The 22,796-nt window shown below is 37.3% G+C and overlaps 1 protein-coding gene across 7 annotated transcripts in view; it reads left to right on the forward strand.

Annotated features, from left to right (window-relative positions):
* The window catches only part of WDR7 (WD repeat domain 7), a 375,177-nt gene that overhangs the window by 11,011 nt on the left and 341,370 nt on the right, over positions 1-22,796 (forward strand). For 5 of the 7 annotated variants that reach the window (XM_089895230.1, XM_022584415.2, XM_089895234.1 and 2 more), the window contains exons 2-5: positions 10,288-10,459; positions 15,083-15,189; positions 16,754-16,832; positions 20,258-20,432. In XM_089895230.1, coding sequence (XP_089751356.1) covers positions 10,301-10,459; positions 15,083-15,189; positions 16,754-16,832; positions 20,258-20,432 — 520 coding nt within the window. In that variant the 5' untranslated portion in view covers positions 10,288-10,300. Of the gene's footprint in view, positions 1-6,633; positions 6,752-10,287; positions 10,460-15,082; positions 15,190-16,753; positions 16,833-20,257; positions 20,433-22,796 lie in introns of all 7 variants that reach the window. The other 2 variants (XM_089895232.1, XM_089895231.1) reach the window with 2 other exon arrangements.

Consider the following 22,796-nt stretch of genomic DNA (forward strand, 5'->3'; position numbering starts at 1 on the left):
ACGTAAAACAGATAGCTAGTGGGAAGCAGCCACATAGCACATGGAGATCAGCTCGGTGCTTTGTGACCACCTAGAGGGGTGGGATAGGGAGGGTGGGAGGGAGGGAGATGCAAGAGGGCAGAGATATGGGAACATATGTATATGTATAACTGATTCACTTTGTTATAAAGCAGAAACTAACACACCATTGTAAAGCAATTATACTCCAATAAAGATGTTAAAAAAAATAAAGAACTCATCTCCACTTTTGTAGAGCAGAAGGGTGAATTTGGAGCTGAGAAACAATAAATTGATAACTGGCACTGTGAAGGTCTTTTGGTGACACTTGTATCAATTTTCATGTGAAAGTTTCACCCCCATTCTTGATAAAAATTTTGCTGGGTGTACAATTTATTTTTTCCTCAGCACTTGAAAATATCATTCCATGGTCTTTTGGCTTTAATTGAGAAGTCACCTGTCAAAAAAAAAAAACAAAACAAATTCCCTTGGGAGTTCTGTGGTTGCCTAGTGGTTAGTATTCTACGCTTTTACTGCTGTGTCATTCAATCCCTGATAGGGGAACTGAGATTCCACAGGCCGCTGCAAGGTGCAGCCAAAAAAAAAAAAAAAAAAGTCCAAATCTAGTGAAAAACAGGGATGAAAGATCCTCCCTTGTTCCTTGAAGTTTTCTTAGGGCTTTCTAGGCCTTCACATAGCTAGGCAGAATAAAGCTGAAAAAATAGGAAGAAGATAATTGGGAGAGTACGCTGTACCAGAAACCAAAGAGAGAGGGTTGAGAATTAGCAAATGATCAGCCGTGTCAAACTAGTAGCTGTGTAAGACTGAATATAATGTAAGGACTGAGTAAGATGGTTAGAAAGAGTAGGTATCAACAGTCCATTAATGTCAAAGAATCCTCTCTTTCCTCACTTCTCTCCTAAGGCCTTGCTTCTCTCTGCAATATTGGAGAGTTCTTTCCTGGAGTATCATATTAGAGAAATGTTGACCTCTTCATGTAGAGGGAGGGCAATTTTGAGCAGCCTTAGATTAGGTGTGTTTGAAGATAGAACCTAGATTACATGAGGCCTTTTGTAGTAAGGAAATGGAAACACTATGTTTAAGACCGTGGGTTTCAAGATGTTGATTGTAATTACAGTGAGAGAAACAGAGAGATAAAATGAGAGAAAGAATGAATGAGAGAGAGAGCGAGAGAGAGAGCGAGCGATTACTAGATTTACAAGCAGAGGCTATTAACAAGTGAAAGTGTTTTGGACAAAAATGAGATGTGAACATGTTTGAAGGACAAAGCCTAATTGAACTGAAAGACAGGTGAAATGGTAGACAGCGAAAGGATAATTAAGGGAGTAAGATCCTTCAAAGAGTCCAGGAAGAATTAGATTTAGCAAAAAAGATGAGATATTCCTTCCTCAGAAATATCTTGCTTGGCACACAGTGAAAGCTTAATAAATGCTAATTATTGTTATTCTCTGTTTTTTCATTCAGTAAGTACATATTGGTCACTAGTAAGAGTCTATAACTATTCTAGGTGCTGGTAAGTCACCTCAAATCCCAGTGAAATGCAGTTTGCTTGATAATGATTAAATAACAAAGATGGTGGGCTTACGTCGATGATTTGGTTTTACTCTTCAGGGAAACAGATTTTAGTGGAATGGATGCATTTGTAAACAAATAACTACACACAAAGTGACGAGTGTTCTGCACCAGTGTGTAGAAAATCTTGTGAAAACGTGGTTGCAGGAGCAGTGAATCACAGGTTTTGGGACAGGGCACTCACAGCAGAGAGGAGCTAGTTATAGGCTAAAGACAAATACTTGTTAAAGTTATAGGCTTTTTTGAAAACTCCATGTTGTGTGTGTATGTGCATCTTTAAAATAAAAGAACCTGGTGAATCACAGCCATGGATTTTATTTTATTTGTTTATTTATTTTGGCCCTGCACATCTTGTGGGATCTTGGTTCCCCTACCAGGGATTGAGCCTGGGCCCCTTGCAGTGGAAGTGCGGCGTCCTAACTGCTGGACCGCCAGAGAAGTCCCGTGGGCCATTTAATTAATTTGTTTATTAAACTGTCTTTTGGAATACAGTGAAATACACAAAGCCCGGGTTAAAAAACCCCTTAAGGCCAAAGGATTTATCTTGAGAGTCAGGATTCCCACACAATCCAGACTCTTACTTCTCTTACTCTTCCTTTTCAGAGGTAGTTTTCATTACTGTTTTTTTTTTTTTTAATTTGGTATAATTACAGAATTATTCTAAACGTTTGTGTGTGTGTGTATTACAGATGTGTGTAGATACATATATATACCCCTTTTAGAACCTAAAATGGGAATGTATTTTATACACTGTACTGCACTTTTTCATCCCACTATATATTTTGGAGATTATTTCATATCTCATGCTGCAGTGTTCCATTGTAAGACTCTAATAATTTATTTAATCCCTGATTTTTGGACACTAAAGTTCTTTCCATGTACCCATTAGCAATTAGAGAAATTTTCAAGCACATAAAAACAGTAAGAACAATGTAATGAATACTCTTGTACTAAAAGGAACTTCAACGTTTATTTTTACAGTTTGGGTTCCCTGGCAAGCAGATTCTGAGATGGAGATTAGCACTCAGGTTTATAAGGGAGTGCTTTTAGTCCCGACACCTGGGGAAGGGAAGCAGGTTTGGCCAGAGGGAGAAGTTGAGCTGTAATGAGTCTCAGCGGAAGGAATCTCAGTTGAGCCTGGGGGTAGTTCCAAAGATGGAATGACCCTTCAGAACTATACTGAACTGATATGAGGGGGCCTGGCCTTTACTGTTTATCCCTGGATTGATCAGTTGTTGGATGTGGGCTGTCCTACTGGAAGGCGGCAAGATGTCTCCCTTTGGCTGGGGCAGTCGTTAGTGGGGGCTGACAGCCCAGTGCTCTCAGCGGCTGGGGTAATAAGTCCTTTATTCCCGAGGTGCATCTGGATGCGTACCACCCATCACACTTATGTTCCTGTTTCATCTTCATCCCTTCCAATACCTCTTACCCCCTCTTCCCCTCCACCATCTCCCACATGCCAGACCCCAGACATCAGATCATTTCATCCCTAAATACTACAGTTCTACTTACCTTTGAGTAATGTGTTTTAGTAAAATCTTGATTAACCAGATTGACTGGAGAATGAAGTTTTCTGGTAAATGGAATTTTGTGGTAAACGCAGACAACATAGAATAAGGAAGGGTATTTATTTCATTAGGAATCAGGAGGTCTGTGTGTGCCTCTGAGCTCTGAGATGAGTTTGCAGTGTAATTTTGAGAGAGTTGCTGAAGGACCTAAATGTGGCGGGCGGGAGGAGGGGCTCAGCGGCCCCTTCCCATAGTGAGTAGTTATGTTTAGGCAAAACTTTGTAGTCTTCTTTCCCTTTTATGGCAGATTTTGATAAAACTGCGAAACAGGGTTTAATTTTCTTTTCTATCAACTTTGAATTTGGAAAATGTGAGCAACTAAGCTCTTCTGTGCCTATTTAAATTAAGGGAAAAAAAATCCACTAAGGGGATTGCCGCTCACAGAACCTGAGAACAAAACCTCTTAAAGTGGGGTTTGCTCCAGGGGCTGCTGGATAGGTTTACCGTTCTGGCTCCCCCAGGCTTGGAGTTAGCGCTGATGTTACAGTTTCACAGTCCAATCACCAACACCTTCCTTGCCTCTTACCCTGGAGCCAGTCTGTTCTTGGTAACAGTGAGAAGTCCGTGTTCCCACTTTAGTGACACCTGGGTTGTTTGTTGTTTTTTAAATTATCTTTAAGGAGGAAGGGCCCCATTGAAGGGTAAACTTGTAATAAATTGGAATTTCAAATATTATGTACTTGTGTTTATAAAGAATAAATAAATATCCACTCAAATAGATCTCTATAAGATGGTAAAGAGCTATATACTACTCTCCATTTCTATATTAGGAAGGCAGTTTTTTTTTTTTTTGGTCAGTTACAAAAGCCTTTCTTTTACAACTGCTTAAATATCAAAAACAAAAGCAAAACAGCAGGAGGTTGACCCATATTTCATCAACTTTTGCAATGACTTGGTTCAGTGATACAGGCAAAGGGTGATTGGATTTTTCCTGTTCACGTGAGACGATTTTTGTTGAGTTCTCTGGTGCCATTTTGTGAACATATTTCCTGAGCTCTAATTTCTCTGAGACCAGATTATGCCTCAGTTTCTCTGTTGCCTCATTACGTTCTTATTTTCCTCTCTCCCTCCTCCCTCCCCCTCCCATGCTTGCTTACTTTCTCTTATCACTCTGCTTGGAAAGTAATGTTGCCAAATCTGGCTCCCTGTGCACCAATGCTGAATAAAAATACGGAGACAGAGAAATGGAAGATTAGAAATAGAGAGGCTTTTTATTTTCTTTGCCAGGCAAAGGGAAGGCATAGCAGGCTAGTGCCTCAAGAACTGTGCCCCCCGCTTCCTGGGGAATTACAGGGATTCTTATAGGGGAGTTCGAAGTCCGAAGTGAGTGATAAGGATCAAAATGGTGAAGGTCTTGCATTCTTTTTCTTGCATTATTTCAAAACAGTCATTGTTGGAGTCAGGCAACCTGGTAATTGGGTCCGTTAGCCTCTGGGTTATCGGTCTACATATGACCTCCTTTCTGAAATGCAAACAGCTACAAGGGGTTATTTGCTACAAGAGTTTATAGGGAGAGTAAAGAGTAAATATCAGGTGCAGGGTGTAAATTACCTAAATTACACAGGATTAGGGGTGACAGGTTAGTTTTGTGAAGGACAAATCTAACTATAGACACTACAGATTAGTAACAGTTAAAATAAAACTAGGATTGATTAACTCATGCCAGTTTATGTTTCTTCTCTAGCCTGTTCACTGTTCCCTTTATTTTCCTGGTTATCAGGAGAGGAAAAACCTCATTTCTATTTTTGTTGCAACAGTAATAGTCATTCATGTCTTTTCCTTGCCTCACGCCTTACATATTTCATCAAACCCAATGATTTACTGTTCTTCTATAATGCCTTATATTTTCTTTTTCTTTCAAAACTCTCATCATTTTAGCCAGGTTCTTATCACTGCAGCCAGGCTTATTGCAGTAGCGTCCCATTTGGTTTTCCTGTATACTATCTCAAATAGTCTTCGCATACTGCTTCTCTGCTTAGATGGATATATAGTTATGGGACCATTAAGTCTCTTTAAACTCTGGTCCTGCTCAAGACCATTGTGAAACCTTGTAGTATCTTCTTACTTCTCAAAACCTAAATTTGTAAATTCTGGTTAGGTGTATAATAATTTATCTCACATATTAGAACCTGAAATTATTGATGACTTCACTGGGCATCAGTATCATAATAATAGTGCCTATTCTTTATGTAGAGGGCGTTTAGCATTTTAAATTGTTTTCTCTTTAAAATGTACCTTTGTGTAAAAAAACTGTATCAAAATCTATGTTGTGTTTTTATCAATTTGGTGTGTTGAACACCAAGTCCTATCTATTGTATATCTAAAATAGCTCTCATATTCATCTTATTATTACCATTTTCACCACTGCTACCCTTCATCATATATTTATTAAAGACGTCCCATATGGCAGACACTGTGCTCCATCCACATCATATGGTGGTAAATACATCGATGTGGTTCTTGTTCTTAGGGAGCTTAAAGACTAGTAGGGGAGACAGCCATTAGACAGAGAAATCCAGAAATAGTAATGAAGTTGTGATACATTTAGGCACCATCTCTCTTACCAGCAGTACTGCAGTAGCCCCACTGGTCTTCAAACCCAGAGTTTTCTCCCTCCCTTTTGTATTGTAGCTAGAGGGATCTTTCTGAAAAGCTAATCAGATTTAAAACAGTTGACCTGTTTTCCATTGCTATCAGGTTAAACTCCAAATTCCTTGAGGTGGGTTACCAAGTTCTTATGATTTGGTGCATGTGGGCTTGTTGTTTCTTGTCTCATTCTGCCTTTGTGCTCTGAATGCCAGCCCTGCTATTTTCACTGTCCAGAAAGAACTGAGGTCTCTCATCTTGGGGACTTAGAATATGTGATTCCTTGAGCCTCTTCCTTGGGTAATTACTACTCATTCTCACTCATCATTTCTTCCAAGAACCCTTCCTGAAGTATACGTTAGGATATCCATCTTTTGTGTCTCCATTAGGTCTTGAGATTCCTCCTGCATCACACTCTGTGGTAGTTGTTTTCATGTGTGTAAGCCCCATTGTGTAGGTCAATGTGTCTATTTTATCTCCTGTTGTAATTCCATGGTATAGACACAGAATGGAAACTTGGGAAATGAGATCAGAATTTAATTTGAAAGCTGTCTTAGTATTGGGATTGGAGTTTGTAGTATTATTTCTAATAACGTCATGCAGAATTGAATTGTCATATTTGCAGATAGAATTGTTCGACAGGCATATACAGTAGTAGTACTTTTATATTGTGTCAAAAAGTCAGTGAAAGATAGTAACCTCTTGAAAAGGTACAACTTTATTAAATGTTAAGCTACAGTGCTGAAAGAAATCAGTAGATGTGGAAGCAGCATGTGAAGAATAGCAAAATCTGTGTTTTAAAAAAATGAATAGTTGCTGATCATCTGCCATGTGATGGATATTTTACTAGTTGCATTACATATATGATCTCTCTTAACCTTTATGACAGCTTTCTGAAAGGAGAGTATTATCGTCCATCTTTTACAGATGGGGAAGCTGAGACCTAGAGGGGTAACTTTTTCAAGATTGCATAGAAGAGTCAGGATTTGAATATAGTTCTTCTGACTGTAAGTTCAGTGTTTTTTCAACTATTATTTTTGTTGTTGTTTTTAACTGAAGTATGGTTTTATTTCTGTATAGAACTGAGAAATAGGTGCAATTAGGTGAAATAGAAATACATGAAATTAAGGTAACCAAAAGAGATGGCTTGATTTTTTTATCTCTCAAACCCCTGCTCTTTATGATTTGATTTCTTTGACTTCAAAATGATTCAAAATTAATTTTATAACTACCTCTTGATGAGAAAACCAATATCAGAAATGAGATGATATGCTCAAAGCCTGCATGGTTGGTGGCAAAATGAGGGGTAGAATCTAGAACTTCTGTTATTTGACTCTAAAGCTTTTTCAGTAAAAGAGTTTTATTTAATAGCCAATGTCTAAATATAATTTTAAGTCAGATTTGATACAAACATAGATGAAAATTGAATGTTCTTAGTATTCTTCTGTTTTTAGGAGTATCTAGTCGTACAGCATATTTATTTATAACTCTAAAATTTGAAAGGTGGTATTTCCCCTTAATGTATTAGTTACAAAATATGAGTATATTGTACACAATATTTTGGAGAGTTAGTAAGAATTTTCTTCAGAGTTTCTATTACAGTTAATACTATATGGCACTAATCATTTATTCAGTCACTTTTGATTTGGGCCTTTTCCAGAAAAATGTGATTTTTTTTTTTATCCCAATGAATCCCTAATGTCCTTGGATATAGAGCAGTGAATTTTGAATTTGATCCCCCCTCCCCCCCACCTTGGTTGGACAGAACTTCTTACCTAATTCCTCAGATAAGCAGTTGTAATAGCAGATAAGCTGATGTAGTATGATCCCCTGGAAAAGATATAGTGAAGTTCTGTAACATTATTTCCTAAGGGAGAATTGCTTTTTGGATAATTAATTTTAGGCTATGTTCTTTTATTTTATTTATTTTTTTGCGGTACGCGGGCCTCTCACTGCTGTGGCCTCACCCGTTGCGGAGCACAGGCTCCGGACGCGCAGGCTCAGCGGCCATGGCTCACGGGCCCAGCCGCTCCGCGGCACGTGGGATCCTCCCAGACTGGGGCACGAACCCGTGTCCCCTGAACCCGTGTCCCCTGCATCGGCAGGCGGACTCTCAACCACTGCGCCACCAGGGAAGCCCTAGGTTATGTTCTTTTAAAAGGACATGTCCCTGCTATTAGTTGAATTGTGTTCCCCTAAAATTCGTATGTTGAAGTCTTAACCTCTAGTACCTGAGAATGTGCCCTTATTTGGAAGTCTTTATAAAGGTAATCGAGTTAAATGAGGTCATCGGGGTGGGCCCTAACCCAACATGGCTGTGTCCTTATAAAAAAAGGGAGAGACGTGTACATAGGGGAACACCATGTGAGCATGAAGTTGGCCTTCTACCAGCCAAGGAGAGAGGCGTGGATCAGACCTTTCCCTTCACAACCCTCAAAAGGAACTAACTGTGACACCACCTACTTTCAGACTTCTAGCTCAAGAGCTATGAGACAACAAATTCTGTTTTTTAAGCCACTCAGTTTGTGGTCAGGGCAGTTTTTAGGAAACTAATACAATGTATTCCCTTATGAAGATTCTTAATTGCCCTTAATGAGAATTCTTCTCAGATTCTGATTGACTGTCAGTTCCTGATTTTCGTTAGAATGTGAAGATTTGTTTTAGTTTCTGGAGAAGCTGAGTTAGAGATGGATGTGTTTTCCAATACCTTTATCATGTTATGGGCGATTATTTTCACTTGTTTTAAGAGCTATGAAATGTATTCTTCTTCCAGGTTTCCTTGAGCTCCTTGTCACTTGAATACCAGAAATTTCTTTCCTGTTGCATCAGAACAGACACATCTCCCTGTCACACACATATTCCTTAGTGCTGAATCTGTGTATTTGCATTCTCTTCAAGCTAGGCATATGCATCGAATACGAGTGCTCAAATATCGAGAGAAATATTCTTTCCAGATCTCACCATATTGTGTTAGATGCTGTGAGCTTATTTAATTGAGAGAAATCTTTGGTGATATAACTTAAAAATGAATGCTGTCACCATGGAAGAATGAACTTCTTCCAGATTCTCTTTTTGAGAAAGTCATTGTTGGATATGTTATTCAGCCAGGAACATGCTGTACCAAATTTGTTAAAGTTGGCTCAGTGCTTTGTTTCATTTTCTGATATTAAATAGGAATATGGAAAGAATTGTTAATGTCATAGTAGTCTATGAACTGCTGAACATGATACGTAAATGGTTTTATAAATAGGAAGGGAACTTGGAATTTTTCCCAAGTTATAGCAAACAACTTTTACCTGTAGCAAACAGATGAAGTTTTGGGGGAGGCAAATTGATGAAAGCCATGAATTCTAACAAAAAATAAAAGATGTAATATACATAGACTGCTTTTGGTAAACATCATTCATAATTTTTTACCTGCCTAATTTTCTTTCCAGGGAAAGGGATTTTAGTTTTAGTTTTATTTATTTGTTTAAAGAGTGTAAGTAGTGGATTAAAGAAAAGACTTTTGCTAAAAGCAACCAGCAGTAGGACCATGGGTAAAAAAAACTAGTTTCTTTCATAGAAAGTGGTTATTCCTTTAAGTGTCTCTGAAAATTTCTTAGGACAATCTTAGCGTTCTAAAGAGTCTACATTATACATATATCTTTTGTTGCCACGTAGAAACCAAGCCTATGAGTGACTCCTAGTGTCTCATAAGGTCTGGCAGAGTCTCTGTCTTATATGGAGCCCTCTCTGATTATGCCAGTTTTCATGTCTCTTGAACTTCTCTGAACTAGTATTTAAGTCTTTAATCACACAGTTTGTAACACCTAAATCTAGTTGTTTCACTAACTAGATCTTAATTTTGTCATATGAAGGAATAATTCATTATATTTGTGCTACAAACAGGGTACTCTAATATACACTGCTTAATTGATTATTCATCTCAAATTTAAACACCTTTACCAGAACTAAATTTTTATTATTCAGAAATGAGTTTAAAGTTCTTTATCCCTCAGGTTTCAGAGTTTAGAATAGAAGACATTCGTGACTTTGAGACATAATAGGTTTGTACTAAATACAGTGAATGAGTTTCTCAGTGGGCAGTATTCTTTTTAATGTTTAGGACACTGTCAGAAACTCTCAGTTTTTCTTGGACATTGCTAACTATTATTGGTTTGGAGACTTAACAAGATTTGGAGACCTCACTTGCCTTGGTAGCATAGCAGAGTGAGTAAGACCCCGGGTTCTAAGTCAGGCTGCCTGGGTCTTGACTAGGGCTCCATTTCTTCCATTTTCACTTTGCAACTCTTTATGACTCACTGTCTTTACATGTGAAAGAAGAGTGCTAATAGTACTTACCGTGTGATTTGTTGTGAGGATTAATTGAGATTTTAATTAGATTTTATATACTTTTATGTATGTGTCTGTTTTATTTATATATATAATGTTTAGAGGAATTCTTGGCACTTAGGAAGTTCAAGTTGGCTTCATAAGAAAAATGTGTAATATGTTTCAGAAGGAAATATAACATTTGACATTATTCTTATAACATTTCCAGGTTTGAAAGCACAATGGCAGGAAACAGCCTTGTTCTACCCATCGTTCTTTGGGGTCGCAAAGCACCAACCCACTGCATCTCAGCAGTACTTTTAACAGATGATGGGGCCACGATCGTGACTGGATGCCATGATGGGCAAATATGTCTCTGGGATCTTTCAGTAGACTTGGAAGTGAGTGTTTGAAGTGCCTATTGTACTTTTCACATATAATAAAATACTTAACAAAAAATAACACAGTTCCAGAATAATTTGACCTCATAATATATCTTCTGTGAGATGTATTTTGACTAAAATTGGTATTCAGAATGATTATTTACATGATTCATCAGAGTTGACTTCTGCTGGCTTTTGGCTTGATTTTCAATTATAATATCTATCCTACCTGGCTTAATATGTTACATTTAGCATTTTTCAGAAAATTTCTAACCATATTGAAGGAGGTTTCCAAAAAAGATATTAAAAAACAATTTTGAGCATTTATACCTTCTAAGGTCAATGTCTTGAAGAGAGCAAAACTTTTTGTAAAACTGTTTGTAAATTTTGTCATATTTATTTTAAAAGTCGCTATGTGTTTTTTGCCATCCTTTACTGGTGTGGAATGCTCAGCGTGCTCTGCTTCTGGGCGCTGGCTCTCTGTGGAGAGACTGTCTTTTTCCATATTTTAACCTCCAATCTCTGACAACTCTCCCCAGGAATTTTTCTGTAAGGGGGAACAGAGAAAATGGGGCGGTAGCTGGCATGGAATGTAGAGGCAAGAAAGTTGATTTTTTTAACTAAACATTTTTTTTAACAGCCTTATTGAGATAAAATTTACACGCCATACAATATACTCTTTAAAGTGTACAATTTAATGTTTCTTTACTCTGTTCACAGAGTTGTGCAGGCATTACCACAGTCAATTTTAGAACATTTTCATCACCTTGGAAGCAAACCTTGTACTTTGTAGCAGTTACGCCCAATATACCCCCATGTCCCCCGGGCAACCACAAATCTATTTCCTGTCTCTATAGATCTGCCTATTCTGGACACTTTATGTAAATAGAATCATTTAGTATGTGATCTTCTGTGATTGGCTTTTTTCACTTAGATAATATTTTCACGGTTCATCCATGTTGTAGCATGTATCAATATTTCATTTCTTTTAATGGCCAAATGATATTCCATTGTATAGGTATACTGCATTTTATTTGTCTGTTGATCAGTTGATGGGCATTTGGGTTGTTTTTACTTTTGACCATAGTGAATAATGCTGCTTTGAACATTTGTGTGTGAGTTTTTGTGTGGACATATGTTTTCGTTGCTCTTAGGTATTCACCTAGGCATGGAATTGCTAGAACTGAAAAAATGATCCACACACTTGGATGACATGTCAAGGCTAGGGTTACAGTTTGGAAAGTGACTGGAAATGAGTGTTGTAGAACGTGATATGCCTTCAGGATTGATAGCAAACTAAATAGGAATCAGCAGTGTAGTGATGAGGAGAACAAAATCCCACCACATTTTATTGGAGTTATTACAAGCAATAAGATTTACTTGTAAGATCTTAGAAACCATTCTTTTACTGAATTTTTTGCATGGATTTCACTAGAATGTTATATTTATTTAAATTCAAGTAAGAGGGATTAAAGGGGGAGAGGAGACTGACTAGGAGAGAAATACATCCTTTGAAAGATATTAAGAGAATTGGACTGTTTACCCAGGGGAAAAGAAGGCTGAATAAAAAGTGGCTTGGTTATTGTCTTTTGATTCATGTAGAGGGCCTTCTTAATGCACTTTATAGCAGTCATTTATGCCTATGAAGGACCAATAAGTCATATAACATACAGAGTGGGGAGGGCACAAAATACCTTCTCTTGAGGTCATGGTGTCTTCCCTTCTTTTGTTAGGAAAGGATTCAGAACTGTAGCTAGAACTTTTGCCATGCATATCTTGGTCTCCTTTTACCTGTGAAAAAGGGCAGCCTGGCCTAACATGGTGGCAATAAAATATCTGAGAGATACTGCAGAAGCAGTAGTTTAGTGAGTACCTAGACAGATGGTGATAAGAGTAAAGGAGGGAACCTGTTAATGCTGGTATTGTCTACAGTATAGTGTTTTAATGCTTCGACTACCTATAAAGCTGTAATTGCAAAGAATAGTATAATACATGGCATTAATGAACGAAGTGAAACATTGTGGTAAGAGCTCAGATGTTGCAGGTGGGTGAAGTTGGCTTCAATCTTGGCTACTGTAGTGTCTAGCTGTGTGACTTTTGGCAGTTTTTAACCATTTGATGCCTAAGTCTTGCCATTTTTCAAATAGGATCAACTACACAAGGTTGTGGTAAGGATTCTATGAAGGAATGTGTATTAAGCCGTTATCACAGTGCTTGTACATAGTAAGGATTTAGTTAATGAATGTAATTGTAGCATCTCAGGTAGTAGAAAGAAAAAATTGCTAAAGGGGGAAACAAAAGGAGTGCTGATTGTTGGCTGACTATAGAACTAGTAGCCTCAAAGTTCCAGATTGGAACATTGATGTTAGTGTTTACTCTTAAGAACTGACACATCACATCATTTTATTCTAAACATCACACCTTGCCACTGATAACTGTCACTTTTGAACTGTGGTCTTTGATGATGGATGGTTTTTTGAATATGTTGAACAGATTATCTTTGTACTGATTATGTGTGAAATGTTTATTAGTTAATAACTATGACATAAATTTTTATGGGATATGGTGAGATATAGATAAAAGGTATAAATATAACAATACGCCATATTTTTATTTTTCCTCCAGTTATATTAATACTTACTGTGTGAAGCCTCCAACTTTGTTCTTTCTCAAAATTGCTTTGGCTATTTGGTGTCTTTTATGGTTCCACACAAATTTTATCATGGTTTTTTCTATTTTTCTATTTCTGAAAAACACCATTGGAATTTTGATAGAATTGCATTCACTCTGTAGATTGCTTTGGGCAGTATGGACCTTTTAATAACATTAATTCTTCCAACCCAAGAACGTGGGATATCTTTCCCACGTTATTTATTTCTTCTTCCACTTCTTTCATTAGTGTCTGATAATTTTCAGAATACAGGTGTTTCACCTCCTTGGTTAAATTTATTTCTAAGTAATTTATTCTTTTTGATGCTATTGTAAGTGGGATTGCTTTCTTAATTTCTCTGTCAGATATCTTGTTGTTATAGAAACAACTGATTTTTGTATGTTTATTTTGTATCATGCAACTTTTCTGAATTTGTTCATTAGTTCTAACAGTCTTTTGGTTGGAGTCTTTAGGATTTTCTACATATAAGATCATGTCACCTACAACAGAGACAATTTTACTTCCTTTTCAATTTGGATGCTTTGTTTGTTTAGTTTTTTGCCCAATTGCTCTGGCTAAGACTTCCAGTATTATGTTGATTAGAAATGTCAAGAGTAGCTATCTTTGTCTTGTTCTTGATCTTCGAGAAAAGGCTGTTAGCTTTTTACTGTTGAATATGATGTTATCTGTGGGCTTGTTGTATATGGCCTTTATTATGTTGGGGTACATTCCTTCTATACCCAATTTGTTGAGAGTTTTTAATCATGAAAGGATATTGAGTTTTGTCAAATGCTTTTATTGTCTCTATTGAGATGATTATGTGATTTTTATACTTCAATTATTTTTATTCATTTTTCTAGATTTTGGTGGGAGTACAGTCAGTTCTAGTTACTCCAGTATGACTGAAAATGGGATTTTCTAGCAAAGCCATGTACATTGAAAATAAAACTAACAATTGGTAAATTTGATTTTCTTGGGAGAAATTAAAGAATTGGCCAAGAGCATTTTTTTTTTTTTCCAGTGGAGGAACACAGAGTCTCTGTATAGAAATGGGGTTGGATGTATGAGAAAATTTTGGATGTATGAGAAAACATTCTAGGCCTGTTCTAACCATAAACAATGATTGTATTTTTCTTTTAATTATAATTATGCAAAATAAGGCTAAAGTGATTTTGATTCTTTGCAAAATGGATATCATGAAAGGGGCTTTAAAGGTATTAATCATATTCCGTTTTTTTAAACTGGGTATTGAGTATGTGGTTATGTATTTTTTTTTATGTCTTGTACATGTGTTACAAATATTATTTGTATGTATTAAATGTTTAAGAAAGATATCCTGAAATTACTTAAGGCCTTGAAGTAACCTGAAATGATAGCATGCAGTTTGGTACAGAGTAGATGAATTTGGGGGCTGATTGCTAGACTATTTTAGAATAGTGGGTATTAAGCCGTCCTTTCATAAGGCACTGTGGCACTAAATCATTAGGCTGTGAAGGTCAGTCTGGTTCCTGATAGTCAACATTGATATCAGCTTTTGGTAGGGTACCTGTTCTTTTTTTTGTGTGTTTGGGGATGTCCATAGTCTAGAGACTCTAAATGTACTTTCAAATCATGCAAAGTATTATTTTAAAAATAGGTGAGGTTAAATTATTTTGTATACTAATACACATTCTTAACCTGATTTCTCAGTGTATTGGAGCTTAGTGCCAAACACTGCCCTGCTTTAAATCCTGGTTCCATCATTCTTTGCATGATATTGGGCAAGTAATGCCACCTCTTGGTTTTCCACTTTTGACTTTAGAACTACGTGGTGGGCTGATTGTGCGCATTAAATTGGTGGGCGTCAGTGTTTTGCAGCTCTTAGTTTTTGATGTTCTGAGCAGTTCTTCTCAAATCTGTATCTGTATATTGTACTGAATATTTAACAGGATTCCTAAAAATGATTACTTAAAAAATTTGGTACTAATATCAACATATTTGTGTATTTCTAGGTTAATCCTCGAGCACTGTTATTTGGTCACACAGCTTCAATCACCTGTTTATCTAAAGCTTGTGCTTCTAGTGACAAACAGTATATTGTGAGCGCATCCGAGAGTGGGTAAGTATTTTCTTATTCACTTTTCTCCTCGTAAGTCTGTGTTGCAAATAGTACCACTGTATTAGTAAGTAGGAATTTTTTTTTTTCTTTGGGGGTGCCTTTTAAATAAATGCCTCAGTTGTTTCAACATAAAGATATTTGAAATATGGTTTTCAAAATGAATTTTATCTTTATTAATGATTTTTATAATACTTTGTATTTTATTGTAATTTATGATTATGGTTTTGCCTTGCTTTTGAGAAACTCAGAATACCATAAAATTTAAAGAATGATCATTAATCCCCAAGGCATTTTTGCTGAATTGGCCGACAACTCTGAGAGTTTTAAAAAACCTCAGTGATGCTAGGCTAGCATAAATTTGGAAGACGAAGCCACGCAAAAGTTTAAACAGTTATATTGATGTACATTAATGCACTAATATGGCTACATGTATTCCTAAGGCTCAGAATAGAGCTTGCTTTTAGAGAGGTAAGTCATTGAACAGTATTTGTAGGGTCTAGAGTGTGGGGAATTAAAAGAAAAAACTTTTAGAGTGTTTAGAAAATTGTATATTTACACAATATGTTATTGAAGGGAGTTGGGGAACTGGAAGAGAATTATTTAAGAACTTGTCCCTTCTACTCCTCATAATTTATGAATTTAAAAAGAACCTTGTGTAACTGAAAGGCAGCAGCAGGTGAAAATATAGTACCTTTTGGCCAATTAAAGGATAATTCATATTAGAGTGAATATTCTAAATAGATTGGGTGAATTTCCTTTGAAAAATTTATACCATATGAGATATAGGAAAAGACATCTTAAAGAATACCCTAATATCAGGATCATTACATTTTATTAATGTTGTCTTCTGTTAAATAAATCTTAAATTTATTTCTTTAAAATACAAGGCATATTGACATTTCTAATTTCAAATGTTGTATCTTTAGTGTGAGATAAAGCTTTTTTCTTTTGGTATGCATGCAATAAAACTTCTGCAATAAATATGGAATTAAAACTGGAATATTATATTTAATTTGCAAAGATTTGGAATTCAGTTGACCTTAAGTTTTGCTTTTTGCAGTGCTAAGTTTTCTAGTAGGTTGATAACCGATGGAAAATTGCAGTGGTTTAAATTAAAAGTTTATTTCTAGTTTTTGCCACTTGCCCTTCATATATCACTTAGGGCTGTGCTCTGCTTCATAATTCTCCTTACTTTGAGGCTGAGGGTGAAGGAGCCGCCGCTATCTGGTATAGAGGCAGAGGAGAGTTCTGGAGGGTCTCATATCAGTTCTGGTCAGAACTACTCAGAAGACTCCACCAACTAAAAGGGAGCCAGGAGGTGCAGTCCTTCCAGGTGCCCAGAAAGAATGTGGATCAAGGTGGGGGTGGTTAGGTTGGAGGGGAGTTTAGGACGGTGGGTGGGAGGACCAGAATTTTTGATGAACAGCAATAATGACTATATACCATCAATACTTTTTCAGAAATATGTCAGTTTTAATGGAAGATTAATTTTAAACCACTGTGACAAAGTTGAACAGTGCTTCCAAAACTCAGATTTAAAGTCAGCTGTTATCTTATTTTATAGAGAGATGTGCCTCTGGGACGTGAACGACGGCAGATGTATTGAATTTACAAAATTAGCTTGCACACATACTGGCATACAGGTTAGTATCAATTTCTGTAACTGGCCAAGTCAGCACAATTTATTATAGGTGTACAATTGAAAAAATGTTTTTTAAACATTGAGTCTGTATTTTTATATGAGAAGTGGGTGGGGATGGGTAATAGGACAGGAAGACTAGAATTAGAGTAGTAAAAGTATTTTTCATAAGACAGTGTAGTGGGGGAGGAAAACAAAGACGAGGAGACTAATGTTGAAAGATGTAAGGTAAGCCATTGTCACTGCTGCTTCTGCTCTCTCTATCCTGGTTACCCAGGTGAGAGCCCTTTTACTGGTTGGGTAAGTGTTCTAGATCCTAAATAATGGAATTCTCTCTTGCTAAAGCCTTGGTGATTCCACTCATGATTGACACAGTCCATTTTGGGGATGATACCCTTTTCCTTGCTTGTGCAGTTGGTTCTTGAGTTCGTGTTTTGACTTCACAACTCTGTAAAAGAAAGGACCGTTTCATATGCCTGGCTGACACAGCAATTTGCACAGGAATTTATAGCTTCTCACTTACATTCCTGGTATTCTTCCTTATTCTTTCATAACTGTCAAATTCTTTGTGCTTCAAATTACTCATCATTTACTGTGTTGAGTGTTGGGAAATTACAATGTATATAGAAAAATGTGATTTATGTTCTCAATGGGGAAGAAGAGGGAAGAGAAGAGAACTCACATTTATAGCAAATATTATATAGGTGTTTCCTGTATGGTTTCTCATTTAGGCCTCCCCACATCCTTACAAATTAGGTAGGAGTATATCCTTTTATGTATAAGGAAGCTGATAGCCGGAGTGATTAAATGACTTGCCCCAGTCTCACAGTGAGTCATTCCTGGCACTAGGATCCCAAATCAGCTTTATCTGACTCTAGGGACTGTGTTCTTTCTGTTATATCATACTGCCTCCCTTAAAACAAGAAAAATCATTTGTTGAGAAAGAAGACCCTCTGTGCTAACACAAGTTAGACAAGCAAAGGAAAATTTTCACAGATGGTTTGTGTGATATAAATCTTTAGTGACTACTTATTACCCTGGCAAAGTCCTTTTAAAAATTGCTTCTTCAATGCTGTTACGGCATATACTTTTTATTTAAAGGGCCTGTAGTATTTATTTTTTATCATATGAAGAATCATCAAGATTTATAAAGAGAAAAGGGATGATAAAATCATTTAGATTCATTGACTTTATAAATAATTTAATTGGAAAATTATATATAAGTATCAAACTCATTGGATATAAATATTTTAACTGTTGTATAATTTTATGATTTAAAAACTTTTGGTTTATGTTTTAGGAAAAATTATCTTTATTCAATATATTTTCAGTGCCTGCTGTTTATCAGATCCTGTATTAGGCCTTCTGTATTTAGATTGGCAGCCATCTCTAAGTAGAAGATGCTTTCTGGCATTTACTAATGTGTGTGACAGGTGTTTCCTGGGTGATCCTCACCCTCTCAGGTTCAGAAGCAGGTTTTTTAAAAAAAATTTGTTTATTTCTTTCTTTTTGGCTGCGTTGGGTCTTCATTGCCGCACGCGGGTTTTCTCTAGTTGCGGCGAGCGGGGGCTACTCTTCGTTCCAGTGCGCGGGCTTCTCATGGCAGTGGCTTCTCTTGTTGCAGAGCACAGGCTCTAGGCGCGTGGGCTCAGTAGTGGCACGTGGGCTCAGTAGCTGTGGCTCGTGGGCTCTGGAGCACAGGCTCAGTAGTTGTGGCGCACGGGCTTAGTTGCTCCGTGGCCTGTGGGATATTCCTGGACCAGGGCTTGAACCTGTGTCCCTTGCATTGGCAGTCAGATTCTTAACCACTGTGCCACCAGGGAAGTCCCCAGGTTGTTCTTATATATGTAGAAATGATGAACCTTGATGGCATTGGCACTTACTGAAATCATAAGGAAGTGCCAACTTATTAAATTATCACATGGGGGCATCCCTTTTTAATATTTGGAAAACCTGTTTCTCCATTAGGGACACCTTTCTTGCCCATATCAAAGTGTCTTGGAAGCTAAATCAGTGTTCGGAAGATGGTTTGAGAATATAACTTTCAAGCAAAAGTGAGAGGCATTTAGTCAGGCATATCTAATAAAATACCCCTGCCCTCAGGACAGAGCTCTTCTCTAGTGACTGCAGTGCACATGGCTTTCCTGGCTGGTGCTGAGTGAGCGCTGACGAAGTTTGCTTACGTGCACCCATCCCTTTCTCCTTCACACATCCTCCCCTTCTGTGCGTCAAGGCTACCTATGGTCACATTATTATATGCATGCGAGAGCCTGGCAGTCCCTGGGAGCCCAGATGGTGTGTTATGGATCAACCTGAGATCTAGAGGTCCCCCCTGTGATAGTCTACATTTTATTAGACCCCTCTCTGGGGTTTAGTGGTGCTACCTTGCACTTAGTTAATGTGCTCCGTGCTCAGTGCTCATGTTTAAGAAGTTGTGCTCCTTGTGCAGGGGACTTCATAGTTGAGAAAAGATCGTTTTCTTCACATGCAACGTTGAGCTCTGAGCAGTGGGTGGATGAGTGTGGGAGCAGACTGGACCTGGGTTTCTTACTTATCTCCCCAGTTGTGGAGTGGTTACAGCATTGCCCCTTGTGCGGTGTCTAACTTGCCCTCATGTGATTTATGTAAGGTCCAATCCCTTGAAAAGTTGTAGTCTGCCTTCTAAAAATCCTCTAGGAGAATCATTCCACTAAGAGAGTCACTTTTTTTTTTTTTTTTTTTTTGAGGCTAAGGGAATTCAGAACCTTTGATAAGCTGTTGGTCTTAGAGTCATTCTTTCTCTGCTCTTTGCTTGATGGAAACTCATCTTATCCTTTTGAGTTATTCTTGGCATGAGTAACACCATTGTACTGGTTCTTCCTCTATTTTTCTTCCACAAAGTATAAATGTGCACTATGAGAATGGTTTATAACGGTTGTTTCACACTCTAATCTAAAATAACACACTTAGATTACTCAGAATTTACTTGCTTCTAAATTTTATTTGGTCATGACTAGTAATTATAAACCTATACGCACTGATTCTCATTCATCTGGAACTCATATTATTTTTGTGACCCACATGAGCTACACTTTTGCTTTGATTTGTGAAGCTGATTTTATTCAGGTGTTTTATTAATTCATTCAACAACTCTGTTTTAGATGCTACAGGAGGACAAAAAAGAATTATCATGAATTCTGCTCCAAAATAGTTCAAAAAGGAAGATAAGATACTAGGAAGAAAATAATTTTGTTAGATATTTTGAAATATTAATGTAACTTGATGTCTGCACATGTGTAGACATGTGTATATGTAGACGCATGTAATATATACCATATAGTACATGTCTGGAAATATTACTGGAGAAATTGAGCATCATAATAAGCTTGGTGAATCCATGTGAATCAAGTATCTCAAGTAAAGAACATTTAAAAATCTTCTTCCTTTTAGTTCTACCAGTTCTCTGTTGGAAATCAGAGAGAAGGAAGGCTTCTGTGCCATGGCCATTATCCCGAAATCCTCGTGGTGGATGCCACCAGCCTTGAGGTGTTGTACTCCTTAGTATCAAAGATCTCTCCAGATTGGATTAGCTCCATGAGTATTATTCGATCCCATCGAACACAAGGTCAGTGTGCCCTTTAGGAATTTCTACACTATGACTTAATGGTTAGTTTACTGTAGAGTTGTATGATGTGTCACATGTTAATATACTTTGTTATATTATATTCTTAGGTTTAAGAAATAACTTCTCTCATGATTTATGGTCTGTCTCTACTTTCATAAAGGAGTCTTTGATTGAATTAAGATTTAAAGTGTTACATTATCTCCATTCCATGGAATAGATCACTAGTTTATGGCTGTCTTAGAGTGTGTCAGTGATTTTCTGAAGTGGAAGAAGAATGTCTTAACCCCTTGGAGGTATGGTGGGAGGAACTGTAGTTTATCTGTGTATTTCTTGGGCCCGGTTTTGTCACTTGCTGAAGAGGCATAGGAAGTGTTTCCATTTTTTGTGGAGATGATGAAAATGGAGGGGATTACACACAATTAAATTTAATGAAAGGTCCTGGTAAGTGCTTGGTGTGTAGTTGATGCTCAAACAAATACAAGTATGTTTTCTTCATTTCCGTTGAAACCTTTCAGTAACAATTGTGAGAACGAAAGTAAAATTGTTCAGGACAAGAACAGTAATTAATACTGAACATGTATATTCCTATATGTCTCTTTTGGAGCATTTTTTTTCCTCCCAAATGCCTCATAGTTGTGTGCTCTTCTGTAAAGGCTGACCTGTAATTAGCACCACTGCCACCGCCGTGAGACTTCATTTACTGAGTGTTCACAGTATCGGGCGCATGCTGAGCGTTTACATGTGGTAACAGCTCTCACAGCACCCAGTGGGGTAGGTACAGTTGTCTTAGGATGTGTGGATGCGGAGCTGGGTGAAGTGTAGCACGGTGGAGTCTTTACTTAAGATCACAGAGCAAGTCTGTGGCTTACTGGTGCCCAGATGGACCCCAGAGCAGTTACTTTACCACTGTGTTACACCACCTCCATTGGTGAACTGCCTTCAGTTTCGTGGGAGATTTCCTTTATTATCTCTTATGGTTGGAAATTGGCACATAGCTTTTTATGCAACAGCCGTTCAGCAGATGTTTATTGAGTGCCTACTGCCTTCTAGGTACGAAGGATTGAACTACTGAAGGGCCTCAAATTCTAGTAAGGGAGGATGATATATAAACAAATGGCAGTTCAGGGTGTGAAATGTGATGAGATAGAGAAATAGCACAGAGGCTAGAATTAGTGAAGGCAGTGAAGGGGCTTTGAGGGCAAGTAGGAAGGCTGCCCAGATTAGATGAAGTCTCTAAAAATAAGTTTGTACATAGGTACAAAAAGCATTACCTAGGTGTGTGTGGGAAATATCCACATGTGAAATATACATGTACACACTGGTCTGAATAGGATAGAATGTAACTTTAATGGAAAATTTTGTGCTGTGCATGCATTTCTAAGTGTTGTCAGTTTATAATGTTGCTAACATACACAATTTTTAATCTGCTTTACCCTATTCTAGTGTGTAGATATTTGAGAATTTTAGGTATATTGGTATGTTGCACTTTTACAGTAATTGACAGACTTGTGAGTAGTTGTTCTAGCTTCTTTGTACAGAGATTGTGGAATTGTAATCAGTGCATTTCAGTGCTTTACCTCGCCTATGGAGCCAGGCAGTACAAATAAAGTTTATACTGAAATGTAGCAAACGCTGTTTTTTAAATAACAGTAACAACTTATTTTTATTGATGTGTTGAGGGCTATACCTGTGGTGTGTCTTAATTCTCATAACAGACCATTAACGTAGGTACTGTCGTTACTTTATTCATTTACATTTGCTTACAGATAAGCAAATTGAATTTAGGATAGGTTAGTTAAGTTATGCACAGTTCATTGGTTAATTAGTGAAGAAAATGTGATTTTAACGCATACTCCCTCACTCTGGAGCCTGCATTAGACTGCTATCTAATGCCCCTCCTCTCGGAGTTCACGAATATTACTGTCGTGCTGTGACTGCTCCCTCACCCGAAGCTGATGAATTTGGGTTTTATGTCATGTCTTTCTCTTGATGATGGCCTGTGGAGGGTGTGGTGTGCAATAAAATGGCGGGCAAGGGAGGTGGGGAAAGGGGAAATGTGTGCCCTGAAGAAAGTGACTGTGCTCCCCCATGATGAATAAATAAAAGTGAACTTTGAAGAATAAAAGTTGTGTGTTTGATTTTTAGTTTTTTAAATTCTTAGAAGTTTTTTAAAAAGTAATTTTTTAGCATAGTAATCAAGAACACTTGAAATTATTAAAACTTGTAAGTTAGAAATAAATGAAGCAGCTAAAAAAAACTTTTCCTTGAACTCCAAATTTTTGATCATCTCCATTAACCTGTTTTGAAATCAGTTCTCCGTTATTTCATAAAATATAGAATTAGGTCTTCACGCTAATTGTAAAA

This window comes from Delphinapterus leucas, chromosome 14 (genome assembly GCF_059928025.1).
Source record: "Delphinapterus leucas isolate spDelLeu-1000000601 "Yukka" chromosome 14, BTC_Dleu_Yukka2, whole genome shotgun sequence".
NCBI lineage: Eukaryota > Metazoa > Chordata > Mammalia > Artiodactyla > Monodontidae > Delphinapterus > Delphinapterus leucas.